The 17,293-nt window shown below is 47.5% G+C and overlaps 1 protein-coding gene across 1 annotated transcript in view; it reads left to right on the forward strand.

Moving 5' to 3' along the window:
* The window catches only part of LOC144756001 (keratin, type I cytoskeletal 20-like), a 73,205-nt gene that overhangs the window by 43,568 nt on the left and 12,344 nt on the right, over positions 1-17,293 (forward strand). The window contains exons 3-7 of the mRNA XM_078645475.1: positions 876-1,032; positions 8,661-8,822; positions 9,678-9,803; positions 13,312-13,529; positions 17,036-17,079. Coding sequence (XP_078501601.1) covers positions 876-1,032; positions 8,661-8,822; positions 9,678-9,803; positions 13,312-13,529; positions 17,036-17,079 — 707 coding nt within the window. The remainder of the gene's footprint in view (positions 1-875; positions 1,033-8,660; positions 8,823-9,677; positions 9,804-13,311; positions 13,530-17,035; positions 17,080-17,293) is intronic.

The following is a 17,293-nucleotide window of genomic DNA, read 5'->3' on the forward strand; positions in this document are numbered from 1 at the left end:
CCTGTGTGAGGCCAGAAGGGTCAAGGCTTGCTTCACATTGGCATTCTCTTGAAGCTTTTCGTGACCCTTCCGAGCAATTGAAATGACCTTAGGCAATCGCAAAGAGCAGCTAAAGCTGGCTCTTATTATTTGTAAAATCTGAAAACATTGCAGTCACTGAAGCTTGCAAAAGTTTTTATACTATGATAATTTCTGAGTCAGCCGACATCGCAACTTTGCCCATCTCTTTTGTGACTAGTCTACAAATTGGCATTCTCATTGAGGATTAGACCTGGAATGCATCCATGTCTTTCTAGTCATATCTAACCTACTGATCAACTTCCAAACCTGCCAGTGAGGCATCAAATAGAGCTGCAGCACCACCTTTCACTGTCAGATCCCAAATCATATTAGACATAACAACTGCATCAGATGTATTCATATGTAACCCCATCCCTCCCAAAGCAAGCAATGGCATCTCCTGATGTTTTCAACGTATGATATAGAGATAAAAATAAATGATACCTTTATAAGAGATGGCTCCCTGATTGATCTCAAAAGTCCATATTTTACAGCTCGATGTTTATCAGATTTTCATTCTCTAAGTTCAACACATGAACCTCAAGCATAATTCACTATATTTAACAAACTCCTAAAACTTGTGTGCCCAACACCAATAACACCTCAATGTAAGTCTCTACACCCATAAGACCCCATTTTGAGAAATATGATGTATACTTACAAAACAACGTGGGTTTGTGCATTACATCATTTTGGCGGTAAATGAGCAATTTTTTATGAGTGGAATATTTTAACAGATAAGTAGTACTCACTTATCATTTATCTGACACGTCTCAAAAAGTGACTCTAATTTAATCATCTCTTTCTTGTTGTAGGTTTGAAACAGAGCTCTCTATCCGACAGAACGTGGAAGGAGACATCGCCGGACTACGTAGACTCCTGGATGACCTGACGATGAAGAGAACTGATCTGGAGCTACAGATTGAACAACTGCAAGAGGAGCTGGTTTACCTCAAGAAGAACCACAGTGCTGTAAGACAATTTACACTTTTTTATTGTAAAATAAAATTAAATCATGGCGATTGGAAGATATTTTCTCTTGTATCACTAACATATTTACCCTCTAGAAAAGAGGCGATAGAGATCTGTACCTTTTAAGTCTTCTGCAAGTTACCTAGAAGAGCCACCAGTTACCATGCAGCAGGCATGCGATGACCAGACCAATGCATATTGGTTAATGGGTCAGCTGTTTGGCTACTAAAAACACACTCACATCATGCATCTCAACAACAAATTTATGATTAGTCAATCCCTGCAGTTCAGGCTAGGCAATTCAACACTGGCAATTCAACACTAGCAATTCAACCAAAGCAACTTAAGCCAAGCAAATCAACAATAACAATTCAAGCCAAGCAAGGGGGGGCTTTGCTTGACCGCCGCCGAGCATGGACACCTGAGCCCCGAGCTCCGGGCTGATCTCGGCGTTTATCCTGGTTAAAGAACTCCCCTGGTGGCGCAAACGACCCTGCGTGGTGCCTCAGAGCAGTAGAGCGCCTGAGCGGCGATTGAGAGCGGGGAGAGGATCCCGGTGGCGGCGAGCGCGGAGAACAACGGGACTCCGTCTACGGCGACCGGCCATCTTGCCTGCGGCCCGGAGAGGCCTACTAATCCCTGGTCTCAAGTGGCCGCTGGGGTGATTGAGCCGCCGCGGACGAACGGAGGCCGGTACTTGCACACGGACTGCACCTTGCCTTACACTAGACCGGGCCCCCGGAGGAGGAGGCGCCCACGGATATTAGCGGCAGCGGGGACGGAAGCTGATGGGGATTCGAAGGTGGGGCCCGGTGAGCTGTGCCACGGCCCCATCGCCCCTGATTCTCAGCAGCGGTGCGGTCGCCGGTGGGGGGCGGCGCCCTGGTGCGGACCTAACTCGACATCGCCCTACGCGAGGAACGGTGCTGTCTGGGGGCCTAGCTGGCTGTTGCATCTGTGGTGCAGCACTACCGGTGGCCTTTGGGTGGACCCCGGCCCCGAGGGGATAGCTGGAGCGCCCGAGGCGGTAAGAGGCACACCGCTTATTGAGGGAAGCTGAGCCGGTGGGCCGCCATATGGGCGGTTAGTGCGCCCGCAAAGTGTGCTGGACCCGGCCGGGGGCACCCCATTCATGAACTGGCAGTGGCGATGGAGGAGGTGCCTTGATTCCTGAGGGAAGCAGTCCCGGGCGCATGGTGGCTCCTGGAGGACCTTTAGTGGCAGAGCTGGCCTGCGGACACCGAGTTGCCCCCGCATCCTGCTGTCTGAAGAGAATGAAGACCTGGGGCTACGACGGACCCCCACCGGGTACGGGGGCACTCGGCCGGATTGCCCCGTGTACCGCGAGGTGCTGCGGATATTGTGCACCCCTGGTGGCTCTGGTCGGAGGGTGCTGAGGCTGGCAAGAGGTGCTCCCACCGGATCGGTGAGTGCCTGTGGGTCTGCGGCATCGCTCTGGAGAGGGGGCTGGTGCCTGGGCCTTCTCACGCAGGTGGCTGGCCTGGCTTCAGTCCTGGTAGATTGACCAGACAGAACGGCGAGGGGCACGACCCTTACTCCAACCAGGGGCGCCTCGAGGAGTTGGATCTTTGCTATTAGCGGGATTAGCGGTGCCCAGAGCTGCACCATGGTGAAGCCGCGAAAAGGAATGGGGACGGCGCCGGCCGACCAGGCTGAGGACTTGCCGGAGGCTCAGGGACAGAGTTCAACTGAGGGCCAGAGTGCGGGGCTGCAACAGCAGCAGATGGACCAGATTCTCAAGGCCATAATGGACACGAGAGACGCGTTGTGGCAAGACATTGCGCAGGTATCGACAGGCCTAGGCTTGCTGAGGGCGGATCACGACAAGCTCGCTGATCGGGTCAAGACTGCGGAGTTGGTGTTGGAAACGCTGGAACCGGCACAAAAGGCAACAGATGCCACGATGGAGGACTTATTGCGTAGAGTGCGTCAACTGGAAAGGAGGGTGGAGGATGCAGAAGGGCGCAATAGGCGCAATAACGTCCGAGTGGTAGGATTGGCGGAAAATATTGAAGGGAGTGACATGGTCTCCTTCCTGGAAAAGTGGCTGCGGGATGTGGTGGTCCCTGAGGGCCTAACGCACTTCTACACGCTGGAGAGAGCTCATAAGGTCCCGGTCAGGCCCCGGCGCCGGGCCGCACCTCCCCGACCGGTGGCTGCGCGCCTGCTGCATTTTAGAGACCGGGACATCATCCTACGACAGGCCAGGACGGCTGGTCCGTATAAGGTGGACAACGCCTCGGTCTCTCTCTTCCCCGACTACTCTCAGGAGGTCCAACGCAGTCGGTTCTCCTTCCTGGCAGTTAAGAGGGCCCTCCACGACGAGGGAGTGCAGTACTCCTTATTGTTCCCGGCACGCTTGAAAGTGATGGTGGACGGAGTAGCGACCTTTTGTGATACACCGGAGGACGCCTGGCAGTGGCTGGAATGATACCGGGCGGTCAAGGACGGCGCTAGCAACTGGGCTGAGGCGGCGGCCGATGGCCTGCTGGACGAATGATCCTCCTGGATGCTGAGCGAAGTACAGTAAGGGGGCATGGTCGACCTGTGACATTGAACCTGTGGGAGACACTGGGGAACAGTTTATTGGGACGCTGGGAGGAGCGCTTTCTTCTGTATTGGGGAGGATTGCTGGGGAGTAGGAGGGCCCTGGAGGACTGGGGATGCGCATGGGGTAAGGCGCTGGGGTGAGGAGGTTAACATGTACGAGATCGGCATATCATGGTGTGATGGGTCGCTTGCTGTCCGGCTTGGTTGGTGTAGGGTCACCCCCTTTACCTCACATAACTTGTGAGTCTCTGGTGGTTACCAGAGTTTCCCAGTTGACGGGGATCGGGTTTGGATGGGGAACAACTGTTTGGCGCCTGTTCTGGGGGAGGGTGGGTTGGGGGTTGGTTGGGGTTGTTTCAAGTTACAGGGGTTTGTCAGTGTGCCTTTAAGGTTGTGTGGGGTCGGATCCACCTGCATGCCTACCTATGGCGGTTAGACTTGAATTAAAATGTATTACTTGGAATGTGCGGGGACTCAACTCAATGAGTAAGCGATATAAGGTACATGCATATTTGGTCCGTAGGGGGGTCCAGGTGGCCTTTTTACAGGAAACACACATAACTCAAGCGGAAGGGCAGGCACTGCAGCGGCGATGGAGAGGGCAACTCTTCTATACCACTTATTCCGCTTATGCTAGGGGGGCATTGATCTGGGTGCGCGCAGGGGTCCCCTTTCAACCCATGACAACGATGGTGGACTCGGACAGGAGGTTCGTAGCTGTGTTAGGACGTCTAGATGGCCGGGATGTTACGTTTTGCAGTGTCTATGTCCCGAATTCCGATCAGGCCGCGTTCTTTTAGACACTCTCGGGGAGGCTGGTGTCCCTATTGGTGGGCACTGTGTTTATGGGGGGGGACTTCAATTCGGTGGTGGACGTGGAGATGGATCGTTCCCATCCTCCATTGGCACAATCGGTAGTGCGTAGGGTGGCCACCGTGCGGAGGAACTGGCAGGAAGAATGGGGCCTTATTGATGCCTGGTGGACGCACCACCCCGCAGATAGGGATTATTCGTTTTACTCTGCACCTCACGACCTTCATGTGCGCCTTGACACTGTTCTTTGCACGCCTGGGGCCCAGGAACTCACACATCGCAGCGAATACCTGGCAAGAACCATCTCGGATCATAACCCTTGCTTGCTCACGGTCCTCTGGTCGCGACAACGGCAGACGGTTCCTACATGGAGACTGAACCCGTTGGCGCTGGAGGATCCGGTGTTTAGCACGGAGGTAAGGGAGGGCATTGAGCATTACTTTCAGGAGAACAGGGGGTCAGCGACTACTAGGGCGCATGAGCGGGATGCCTTCAAAGTGGTAATACGAGGTGTGTGCCTCTCATCCACAGCGGAGGCGCGTCGGACATTGTTAGGCGATATAGAACGGGAGGAGACCTGCCTGCGGCAGGCAGAGAAAGCTAGTCATGTTGCTGGGGGCAGTAAGGAGGAAGTGCTAGCGGCACGGGAACGGGTGGCCACTCATGTTGAGAGGCTTCGCTGTCTAGATTACAAAGAGTACATGGTTCGGGCGCATGCGGAGAGAGATCGGGTGGGAACACTGTTGGCGTGGCTGGCCAACCCACACACTAGGGGCACTCCGATATTGTCACTGGCTACGCCCACGGGGGGCCTGGTTCACTCGCAGAAAGAGATTAAAGACCAGTTTCTGGATTATTACACGAACCTCTACCGGAGCAGGTTGACGGTGCCACCGGCTGGCTTAGATGCCTTCTTAGAGGAGGCGCAGTTACCACAATTAGAATCGGAACAGGGTGACGCGTTGGGTGCTGCTATATCACATGGGGAGATTAGAGCAGCGATTAAGCACATGGCCAGGAAAAAGACTCCGGGGCGGACGGTTTGCCGGTGGAATTTTACGCCTTGTACATTGACCTCCTTGCGCCACAATTGCATCAGGTGTATGGTGAGGCCTGGGAACTGGGCAAGCTACCACCATCAGCCAGAGAGGCGATTATAGTGCAGTTATTAAAGAAGGAAGGGCTACCTACCGCAAGGACGGCTTATCATACGCTCTCAATGCTTACTGTCGATTATAAGGTGTTGAGTAGGATCTTGGCCACGCGGCTGTCAGTACACATGCGTACGCTGGTACACCCGGACCAGTCGGGCTTCATTCCCGCGCGAAACACCTCGACGTGCATACGGCGACTGACACGGGTCATGGAGGTCGAGGGGGAGGGTCCGTCGGGCGCAACGGTGCTATCGGTGGATATCGAAAAGGCATTCGATAGTGTGGAATGGTCGTATTTGTTCTGCGTGCTTCGTAGGTTCGGGTTGGGGAATGATTTCGTCCGTTGGACGCAGCTGTTGTACAACTCCGCTACCGCCAGGGTTCGCATGGGCCGGTCAGCATCAGCAGCATGTCCGGTGGAGAGAGGCACCGGACAAGGCTGCTCCCTGTCTCCGCTTCTCTTTGCCTTAGTGATCGAGCCCTTGGCGGCACGAGCTCGGCAGGGACGACACTATGAGGGGGTGCTGCTGCGCGGCGAACCACATTATATCTCTCTGTACGCTGATGACCTCTTACTCTATCTGGCCGACGTGGAGACTTCAGTGCGAGGGGCACGGACCCTCCTCCGGGAGTTCGGTGAGTTGTCGGGGCTGCAGGTTAACTGGTCCAAGACTTGTCTATTCCCACTGGCTCTGAATTGCGCCCGGCCCACGGCACTGGAGGGCCTGCGCTGGGAGTCAGAGTGCCTACCGTATCTTGGTGTCTATATTTATCATACCCACTCGCTCCTTTATGAAGGAAATGTAGGCAGGGCGTTGAGGGGCATCAGAGGCAGTATGCGGTTTTGGCGTACCCTTCCGCTGTCAGTGGCCGGACGAATAGCGTTGTTAAAGATGGTGGTTCTCCCACGGCTGCTTTACTTCTTTCGCACGCTACCGGTGTGGATTCCCACTTCCTTCTTCAGGATGCTACGGTCGATGGTAATAGGGTTCATCTGGGGCTCCGGCAGGCGACGTGTGGCATTGAACACCCTGCTCAGACCGCAGGAGGAAGGAGGACTGGCAGTACCAGATTTCGAGTGGTACTACCTGGCGGCGCAGCTGCAATGGCTCACGCAGGCGGTGGCACGGGAATTTACAGGCCCAGACGGTCCGCAGGGCAGAATTATTAAGCGCCATGTCCTGTCCTTTATAGTGCTCCAGCAGAAGCTTCGGCTGGACCAGCTCACTCTCGAGGAGCGCACCATTCGTCAATGCTGGCTGCGTAGCCAGAAGCGGGTGGGAATCACCATCCCATATGCCCCAGAGATCCCTCTGGGCATGTGCACTGCCCTCCCGCATGGCGGGGATTGGTCGGCACTGGCCGGCTGGGAGGAACGTGGAGTCCACATGATAGGGGACCTGCATAGGGATGGCATTTTGCTGCCGTTTCACGAGCTGCAGAGCACCTTTAATTTGCCGAGGAGTGACTTTTTATTGCATACAGCTTTAGTGTCTGGAATCCAGAAACATTGGAAGATGGGCCTGGTGGAACCCCCCACGTCATTAGGTTGCCAATACGTCACGATGGCCGCTGGCACTTTCAAGGCTATCACCTGTTTGTCCAGGAGAATGGCATTGGAGGGACTACCATCCCTGGATGGGCTGAAGGCGCGCTGGGAGGAGGACCTCGGCCAGTCGATACCGGAGGCGACCTGGCCACAGCTCGTGCGGAGGGCCTGGAAGGGCACACGCAATGTCAGATTTCAGTTGGTCCAATATTGTACGCTGCACAGGGCTTATTTGACGCCGGTCAAAATTCAACAGGTCTTCGGGGGAGCACATTCAATGTGCCCTCGATGTAACACGGAAGGAGCTGACTTTGGCCATATGTTTTGGTCCTGCGCAGGGCTAGGTGCATACTGGACCGATGTTATGACATGTCTGAATGGGGTCACAGGCCGTCAGATTGAAGTAAGCATGGGGACTTGCCTTTTACTTTGGTTTCCGCACACGCCTGCCACAAAAATCACAAGCAAATTCTTCGACCTGGGGCTGATTATGGCCAAAAGAGAGCTCACCATGCACTTCTAATGACAAAGCGCTGGATGCGGCCAGGGCGTTGGGCGCGCTGGTGGCGGACCTTCAGTTACCAGTAGAGGCTGATAAGGGAGATGGGGCGGATGCGCCGGCGAGTCAGGCACTAGAGACTGTGGTGGGGAACACGGGGGAACAAACGGGAGATGGGGCCAACTAGAACCTAGAAACCCACCGCACGTGCTGGTTTCCGCGTTTTGGGCCGGAAGGGAACGAAGAACCCGATAGGGAAACACGGAATGCCTTGCACAATTACTGGGGGTTGCCTGACTCCTGAGGGGTGTAAATGTGTATGTCCTCGGAAGGAGTTGGGTGTTGCAGCACAAGGGTTTATACCAATCCATAGGAGGGATAGTGGAAGGCACACCGACATGGGGGGGTGGGGGTAGAGGGGGAGGTGGGAGGGGACTCGAATAGGGACGTGGGATACGGCATACTGTTGATTTTCATCCTGGAACAACGGAACCACGGTGATGGTGGTCCTCTTATGCTGCATGTTTTTAGGATGATTGACGAAAAGTTAATAAAAATCTGTTTAAAAAACAAAACAAAAAAACAATTCAAGCCAAGCAATACAACTATAGCAATGCAACCCAAGCAATTCAACAACAGCAATTTAACCCAAGCAATTCAACAATAGCAATTTAACAATAGCAATTCAACTGAAGCAATTCAACAATAGCAATTCAAACCAAGTAATTCAAAGCAAGGAATTCAACAATAGCAATTCACCCCAAGCAATTCAACCCAAACAATTCAACAATAGCAATTCAAGTCAAGCAATTCAAAACAGCAATTCAACAATAGCAATTCAGGCCAAGCAATGTCCAAGCGCATACAGACAAAGTTTGGAACAAAAATTCAATGATTAGAACCTGAATAAGTTAAATGGGTGATAACAGATATCCAAGATTCTCCTGATCGTAAAGGACATCTGGTCTGGGCCATTGTGAAAAGTAAGAAGTGCTACGACTTGCCATCTAATGTAAACAGTGTATTCTGTTTTTCTTTACAGGAAGTAGAGGAATTCAGTAAGCAGCTTGGTGGCTCAGTCAGTGTTGAGGTTGACGCTGCACCCTCTGTTGACCTGGGTAAGATGATGGCCGACATGAGAGCTCAATATGATGACCTTGCTCAAAAGAATCGAGACGAGGCCAAACAACGCTTTGAAAAAGAGGTAAAGCCTTATTTTGAATGTAAAGAAATATTCACATCTAGTTTCTTCAGAGTGCTCCTTACCATGTTGCTAAAAACACAATTCTGACAGACAAGGAAATCAGAGGGAAATACATTGATTTGCCTGGAAGCAAATATCTGTGTTTATTATTGATCCTTCTGTCTGGTTTCACCCAAGGACCCCAATTTCCTAAGGTAAAGTAGATGCTTAGTTTCTACAAATCATGGGCCATTTCACACAAGTTGTTAATAATCCTGCCTTTTATTGTATAGTTCTGCTATTTTTTAAACCATCTGGATGAGTGATGTTAGTAGGAAAATTACCTAAAGATGTTGAATGTACAAAATTTGCTTTTAAGTCCTTAAAATTCCCATGAATGTTTTTGCAACAGTTTTGATTGCTCAAGAAAAAATCTTTGATCCCTCTTCCTTCTTTAGTTTAACGAGCTCTAATCATTGTACGTTCCTAATGGAAGGATACTACTGTGTTATTAGGTTCTCTATTGTATGACACTTGCCATGTTTCCTACTGAGGCTTCCAATGTTGCTTTGCTTTTTGTTGGTTACTGGCAGAGCAATGCTGAGTGGCTTTGTTGCCTGTTTACTGATATAAGAGGCTTGCTTTTTTGCCAGCTTCCTATTGGCTATTGGAAGAGGTTTGCAATATTCAATCAATCAATTAATCAGAACTTGTTAATCGCGGCTACTCACTAGTGAGAATCTCAAGGCCCATATTACTATACTTCCTGGTGGATGACGCTCACCATGTTTCTTATTCACTGTTGGATGAGGCTTGCTATGTTGGTGCACAACCTAAGGCAGCAGCCTTACCTCTTGTACTGTAAACCTGTTTCAGAGCCAGCAGCTGATTATGGAGGTCACCGTTAGCAGCGAAGAGCTGGGCACCAAGAAGAGCGAGATCACCGAAGTGAGACGAAAGGTTCAGGGATTGGAGATTGAGCTGCAGTCCCAGCTCAGCATGGTAAGTGCTACACGGGCTGATCCTGGGCTCACATTGGAAACACTGAAGCCCCCTCAACGAGTTTAGACCTCAGATGGCTGCCCCTAAAGTCCTCAAGTGGGAGGCGTGGCCAAAGAAAGAACATGGGGGCAGGAAAGAAAGTTAGGAAATTAACTTTATCCCTACCTAGAAATCCCAAACACAAACCTCATAGTAGTGTCAGATTTACATATTATGAAAGCAGAGGGGTCTTTCCTTGACTTCTACAGTTGCACTTTAATGATTTTAATGATCTGAATGGATTTGAATGATCAAACAATATTGGCAACCACAGAGACAGAATTGAGTAGATGAGAGACATCTAAAATGGAGGTTCACAAGGAGGTCAATTTAAGTTTTGGACAGTTACCATTTTAGAAGCAAGATAAATGCAAGCTTATGATGGAGGAGAGTTGCTGCTCAATGGCCTGTAACCATATTTGGGTTTTTGTACAGTGTTTTACTGCCAACCAAAATTCTCTTCAAGATGCTATTATGTAAGTGAAGGAGTAGGGGAGGGAAGTTTGGAAGAGGGACGAGAACGAGAATGTGAAAAGAGAATTAGTGAGGGAGAGAAGAATGAGTGGAGTAGTGTTGAAAGGAAGAAAGAGGAGAAAGAAAGAGGTACATGTATGAGGGAAAGATGGCATGGGGAGAGAGAGAGAGCAAGGAATATGCCACATTAAGTTTGTCTTAACTCTGCAATTTCCATTTGCAAAACACGCACACCACTACCTTTGTTGTCTGTTTCCACATAGGTGAAGGTATATTTACTGATTTGAGGAGACTCATTTCATGGGAAGTTGAAAGGCTGAAATGGCTTTGCTTGACTGGAAGTATGCCCAGACAGGAAGATGTCAGCTTCCTTATTATGTGAAACACAGAAAATGAGGTCAACTGCAAAGGGCTACTGACTATTTTGCCTTTCCATCTTCAAAGTGACAAGGACAGGGAGATTGTTGAACATCTTTTTTCTCCTTTTTACACTTTTCTCTAATCTAAAATATCAATCATTCCAGTGCAAGCCAATTGGCAGGCAGAATCCTATTTTTTCTTCATGAAGCTCTGCCTTTGAACATTCCCAAATGTTGAAACTCTCCCTTTGAACATTCCCAAATTTTGGACTATATAAAAGCCCCATCTACTCAACATGTCTCTCAACTCAGCTGTTGTCAGGGCGTCTCCTGTGATGAAACCCTTGTGGCCTGGTAGTCAGAAGGCTTGAAGTCCTAAGAGGTAGTAGGCAGCCAACAAAAGACATAGTAGTTTGGTGGTTATTATATAGCTGGAATGCCTTCCCACTGCCACGATAAAGAGACAGACAGAAACAGTGTGATGGAAGATTTTAACAAAGAATTGAAAGCGAGGAGGAGGAAGTGGGAAAGAGAGGCAGTACAGACTTTTCTGAAATACATATTTGGGTAAGAGGGCTGGCAAGTAGCTATATAAGGGGTGTGATTATAGTTAACCATTGGGCCATCCTATATGGAGGAGGTGTTAGTTAGATGATAAAGCCAGTGTCTATTGCAAGGGATCAAAATACACGGCTCAGCAGCAGAACAGCGAATAAAACAAGAACGTATATACTGGGATATTTCCTTAGAAGACCTAGCTCTTAAACTACTTAGAAGGATTAAGACCAGTGGTGTAATATATGCCCCCACAGCCTCTACGGTGTGGGGGAGTCCCTCAGCAAAAGAGGTAAATGGTGGGCCGGAGAGGGGGAGCCCCATCCGTGCACTTTGTAGGGGGCCCTCTCAAGTTTGTGAGGTCAGAGTCAATAGGAGAACAATAGGAATGTACATTATATGAGGAGTGAAGTTTTCATGGGTGGGATAATAATAATAATAATAATATCCACATTTGTAAAGCGCACAATCACCCGTTAGGGTCTCTAGGCGCTGGGGGCCGTCGGGAAGATTAAGCAAGCTATTGCCCAGAGTCACATGGTGCTGGGCTAATCTGCCGCCGGTGCCGGGGATCGAACCGTGATCCCCAGATTCCGGAGTCAGTCGCCCTGGCCGCGGCGCCACACCTCTTCCTGGGAGAATCTAGTTCCTTTCAGCGGAGTCTTTTGATTTCTTGTGTGGTATGGATCAGGGTTCTCCAAAGTTGGTCCTGGAAGGCAGGGTCCATGCTAGATTTGTGAGACAATTACATTTCTCTAAATGGGGATATGCTAAATATCTGGCATGGATCCGGCCCTCCAGGACCTACTTAGGAGAACCCTTCCCAAGATGTCTGAAGGTAAAATGTGTTGGGGCTTTACACACAGCCTGACGGTACATGCACCTTGGCTCAATACAGCATGCCCGCAGAGCAGCGCATGCACTGCCAAGACACAACCTCAAAAACTGATACGGGGAGGTGACAGGCCAAACCTGTGTAAGGCCTTTTGAGAAAGGCAGAGAAGTTTAAACATGCACCTTTTCCTAACTTGGAGCCAAGGTAAGGAGCTAAGCACTGGGATTATTTTAGTGTCTATTGGTAGGTGGCATACCACCTGGGCTACCGACTTTGGACCAATCAAGGTGGTCAGCTAGCAGTTATACTCATAAACACACGTTTAACCCCTGAATCATTGTTTTAGTTAAATAAATTTCTTCTGACAAATACGCATTAACCCGTGCCAAGGTATAAAACATATATGCAGCTGCGCAGGGAGTAATATTCCATTTATTGACATTGTTGGGTGTCACGAGAGGCAAAACCACCTCAGGAATTGCACCCACTATCTTCGATTTCACAAGCTCTTGAAAACTACACTCTTCTAATTCCTTCCCCGCCACTCTTAGCATTCCCGCAGCATGAAGATACCCTTTTGGGGGTGATTTGGGCCCTATACAAGACTCTAAATAAATAAATAAATAAAGTGAAGCACAAGCCCGGGACTGCAATGGGTAATAAGATGTAACCCTGGGAGCCAGTATCTCCCCCTCTTGGAATCCATTAGGTCATGTTCAAGGGCCTGTTGAGGGCTACATGCGTTCTATTGAGGTCTGCAGAACTGAAGGTCCTAATCCCATAACTTGGATTTGGTAGTCTGAATCATGGCCTATGCCCCTGAAAAGTAGTGCAGCAACCAAACTCTTGCTGCTTTCGGTGCCATCTCACTTCAGTCCTTTTGGGAGGTCTTTATTCTGCAAGCTGCAGCTTGCGGAGGAAGTGATCTCAGATCAGAAAACTAAGTACCCAACTAAACGAACACCGTCAGGTTCATTTATAAAAACAGCTGTTTATTAAATGTCTAGACACAATTCAGTTCTTAAGGTGCAATAAAATGTGTATACTATCTTAATATGATTTCATTCTAAATACTGCACTGTCCTTCCTGCCTCATGATGATGCCTGGAGCTGGTGGCAAAATGGTAAAATATGTCCTATTTTATAGATACATTTTTTATTGAAAATATCTCGAAAATGAAAACAAATCTCTGTTGCAATCAGAAACATTGAGTTATCTCTGCTGCTGTTTTTCTTTGACTGCTAGAAAGCCGCCTTGGAGGGCACACTGGCAGACACGGAAGCTCGCTATGGCGCCCAGGTCGCCCAGATACAAGCCCAAATCAATAACCTCATGGCGCAGCTGAGCCAAATCCGTGCGGACATGGAACAGCAGCGCACCGACTACAGCATGCTGCTGAACATCAAGCTCCGACTGGAGATGGAGATCGCGGAGTATCGCCGCCTGCTCGAAGGAGAGGAAGTGTAAGGCATCCTATTGGCTGCATCGCTTGAATGTTTTGGGAAATGTAATGATTCCATATCTTGAAATGTATATGATTCCAAGGCTCTTGGGGAGCCTTTTACCAAGAAACATGTAACCCAATGATGTGCAGCTCATGCTAATAGCCCACAGTTCCAAGGGGACCACCCTGCCTCCCAATACACCCCTTCTCTTTCCTGTAGGAATCATTTCTTCCCAGTAGAAGACCTATCTTAGCAAAGACCATAGCTTCTCTCAATAGTTCCCATCCCTTCCCAAGAGAAGGCATATTAATCTATTTTAGTATGCTTTCTCTTAATAGACCACAAAACTCACAGTAGAGTACATCTCCTCCCAAAGATCACACCTTCTCATTATAAAACACAGCTTCTATATAAAGACAACATATGTTAAAACAAGACACATCTATCTAAGAACCATCCAACACACCTTTAATCTATATCTCTATCCAGTAGAGACTGCTACCTATAGAGCACATCAGCTTGGTAGAACACGATTACTTCCAAAAATACCACTTTTTTTCTTAGTAGACCGCATCATCTCATGATACTTCACACCTCCTATCAATGGACAATTCCATAATACGCCCCACCAACCAAACAGACCACATCTTCTACTTAAAGACAACACCGTCTCACAATTAAACACAACTTCTCTCAATAGGCCACAAACACTCCTAAGTGAAAGCATGGTATTTAATATTTAAAAGAACATGACCTTTTAAATAATAAATCTCATTGAACCAGTCAGTAGACACAATCAGGCGTGATACGTTTTAACACACAGCACAATTCATGTCCCACCTTATTGCTTTTTGAATACATTCATTTGGTAGAATCTTTTAATGTACACTGGTTGATCAGAGAATAATTTTACTTCAAGGAAAGATTTGCAAGAAGCACATCAAATGTTGTCGTCACAAATTACAATGTATAATAATGCTAAATGTATTGCTGTGAGGAATATAGAAAAAATACTGTATATTCTATTATATTCAAGTTGAAAACTAAGCGGTGAACTCAGATTGTTGTTCACTGTAGCCAAGCCCAAGCCGTCAGGGCCCCTGGGGGCCGATTTTGTTACAGGGGCCGTTTTTGCAGCATAGCTGCAAAATCGGTCCTGCAACAAAATCGGCCGAAAACCGGCCCTAGCAAAGCGCGCGGCGGCACCTCCAACCCCCGAGCACTTTGCCAGGGCCGGTTTTGGTTCCCAGTCCGGCCCTGAAAGCATTCCATTTAGCATGCAGAAAATGGCAATGATTTGCCAAAACAGCAGGAAAGTAGGTGGCTTTCATTCACATGGTGGCAAATTCACTACTCAAATACTAATTCTTTGACGAGAAGAAAACTCAAGATCAGGAATGGATATTTTACATCCTCGAAAACAAAAAAGTGTCGAATTCTTGCCCTTTTCTGGAGCATATGTAGTGTTTACTCATTTATTTTGGTTCATGGTCAAACAAGAACACAAAATAAAATATGCAATTTTTTATTTCCCTTTTTTTAATGATTAGATTATTAAAATGTTTGCATGGTTAGTTTAATTTTTACAATAGTCCGCTAATATTTTTCAACAACTGTAATAATGTTCGTTAAGTACAAATTTGAGTTCTTAAAAGTTAGGCTTTTACAAGTGCATATTTTGAAAAAGTTCTTTGTTATTTTAAAATTACAAGGATAAACTTGTAATTGTTTGCTAAACTGTTCTAAAAGTAAATTAATACTTTTCAACCAACAATTCTCTACTTTTCTTATTGCAAGACTTCATTTTTATACGTTTTTCTTTTTTTTCCCTTGAGTGCCTTGAGGACGAGTATCGGGAATCTCGTCCACTGTTAGGGGATTATTTTGAATTCGGCAGAAAGGGTACTGTGTCCTAATAGTCGGATAGACCTTAAGAATTTCAGCGACAGAGACAACTCTGTTTCTGTCACTGACATATTCCTCTAACAATCCGACAAAGTAATGGCCGTCGGAAGGTTGGCTTTTCCACAGCCCGCCTGATTTTGAGTGAGCAGTCGAATGGCCAGTTTTTAGTTTCTATTACCGCTGTGAAAAACATTTCGGTAAGGGACAGTACAACAATTCAAATGACCACCACAACAAATTCCTATGAGGTAGTGGTCATTCCTTTTTGTTTATTCAAAAACAAAATCCACCTTTGGTATTTGGTTTTTGGAGAAACCAAAACAGGTAAAAAGTTTGCGAACTGTACCGTCATTTTAATGCTACCCTTCAGCAAACTTTTAGCACATTGACAGGAACTGCTTTGACGACGTATCCTGTCAATGAGACTAGCGATACCTGCTGGGCCAATGGACTTCTCTATCTTCAGAATAAAGGTACTCCGTCAAGGTGACAGAGTATTTTACTCCTTCGCTCTGATAGAGTAAATATCATACTCCAATGACTAAATAAGGCGCTGAATTAAGATACATCAATATCTGCACTTCTGGGTATTCTGGGGATGCACAGTAGAATGAACTCACTATGTAAAAGTATAGAGTTATGAAAAGCCTCCCAGAAATAGAACTGCTGGGAATATAGTAGGGGACTGTGATCATTTAAGATTCAGGTTGACCCAGGAAAATTGTTCAAGCTTCAGAAGTACTTGCCGTAGACAAGGTGCTGGGCTCTTAAGGACGTTATACAGAAGAATTGTTATATCACTGAACGTTTGAGGCCAAGCAATAATGATAAACAAGGTGATAAGGCTTCCCCTGAGACATACGTATGTTTATTAAGAATTGTTCAGAGACGGAAGGCCCCATCCCTTCTCCACTTTCAAAAAGAACAGGAGACTCATCTTCTCTAGCAACATCCTGAGAAGCTCCTCCCCCTACCTCTACTACCTTCTCTAATGACCTCTTCTTCCATACAGCATCCTGCATCCACCCGTCCACTTATATTATCTACTTCTCTTCTGTACAACACTCAGTTGCTTTGTAACTTGGTTTATTCATAGAAATCACATACATACATTCAATAAGAACTGACTACCAGTACTGCTTTTACACAGAATAGTATTTTTGGGCACGGTCCCTTCATAAGTAAACTGCTCTGCTTCAATTACAAGGCCAGTGAATTGTTGGTTTATTGGTATGTTATGCTCTCAGATGGCTGACAAATATGCACTGTAGAAACTGAGGTAGAGGGATTATATGCTACCCTTTTGTGACCCATGTGAATTAAAATACATAATTGGTGAGTGTATCTAAAGAGGCTCTGTGTATATGGAGACATTCCTCTTTCAAAACACAAATAGGCAGTCTTTAATTGAGAAGAATAAAATGGTCACTTGTGACAAAGGCCTAACGCTGCTTTGAGACCAATCACAAAGAAGACACAGGTCTTCAAAATCCAAAAACAGACCAATGATGTAACATATCATTAAAAGGCACTTCCATAGCTCTTTATGCAAGTGCATACATTCTTAAAATGTGAGTTTTCATGTTGTTTAATCTGTTGCACTGTCTGTATTTTTACAGAAGCTGGGAACTGGAGAAACAGAGACTAGAAGAAGCAGCGAGAGGTAAGCTCACCCTCTGATGTGAAGAGGAATCTATAGCGGAAACAGGAGATAAAAAAGCCATGAATAGGTGACTGTTCCTAATAGCTGTCACAGCCTTCTTGGGCTCTCTCCATACAATGATATGCATATGTTAGGACCTCATTTATTAGTGTAATGTGATTTAAACATCACTACATTAAACTGAGCCCAACGCCTTGGTATTGTTGCAAACCAT

This window comes from Lissotriton helveticus, chromosome 5_1, assembly GCF_964261635.1.
Source record: "Lissotriton helveticus chromosome 5_1, aLisHel1.1, whole genome shotgun sequence".
In the NCBI taxonomy this organism is placed as follows: Eukaryota; Metazoa; Chordata; class Amphibia; order Caudata; family Salamandridae; genus Lissotriton; species Lissotriton helveticus.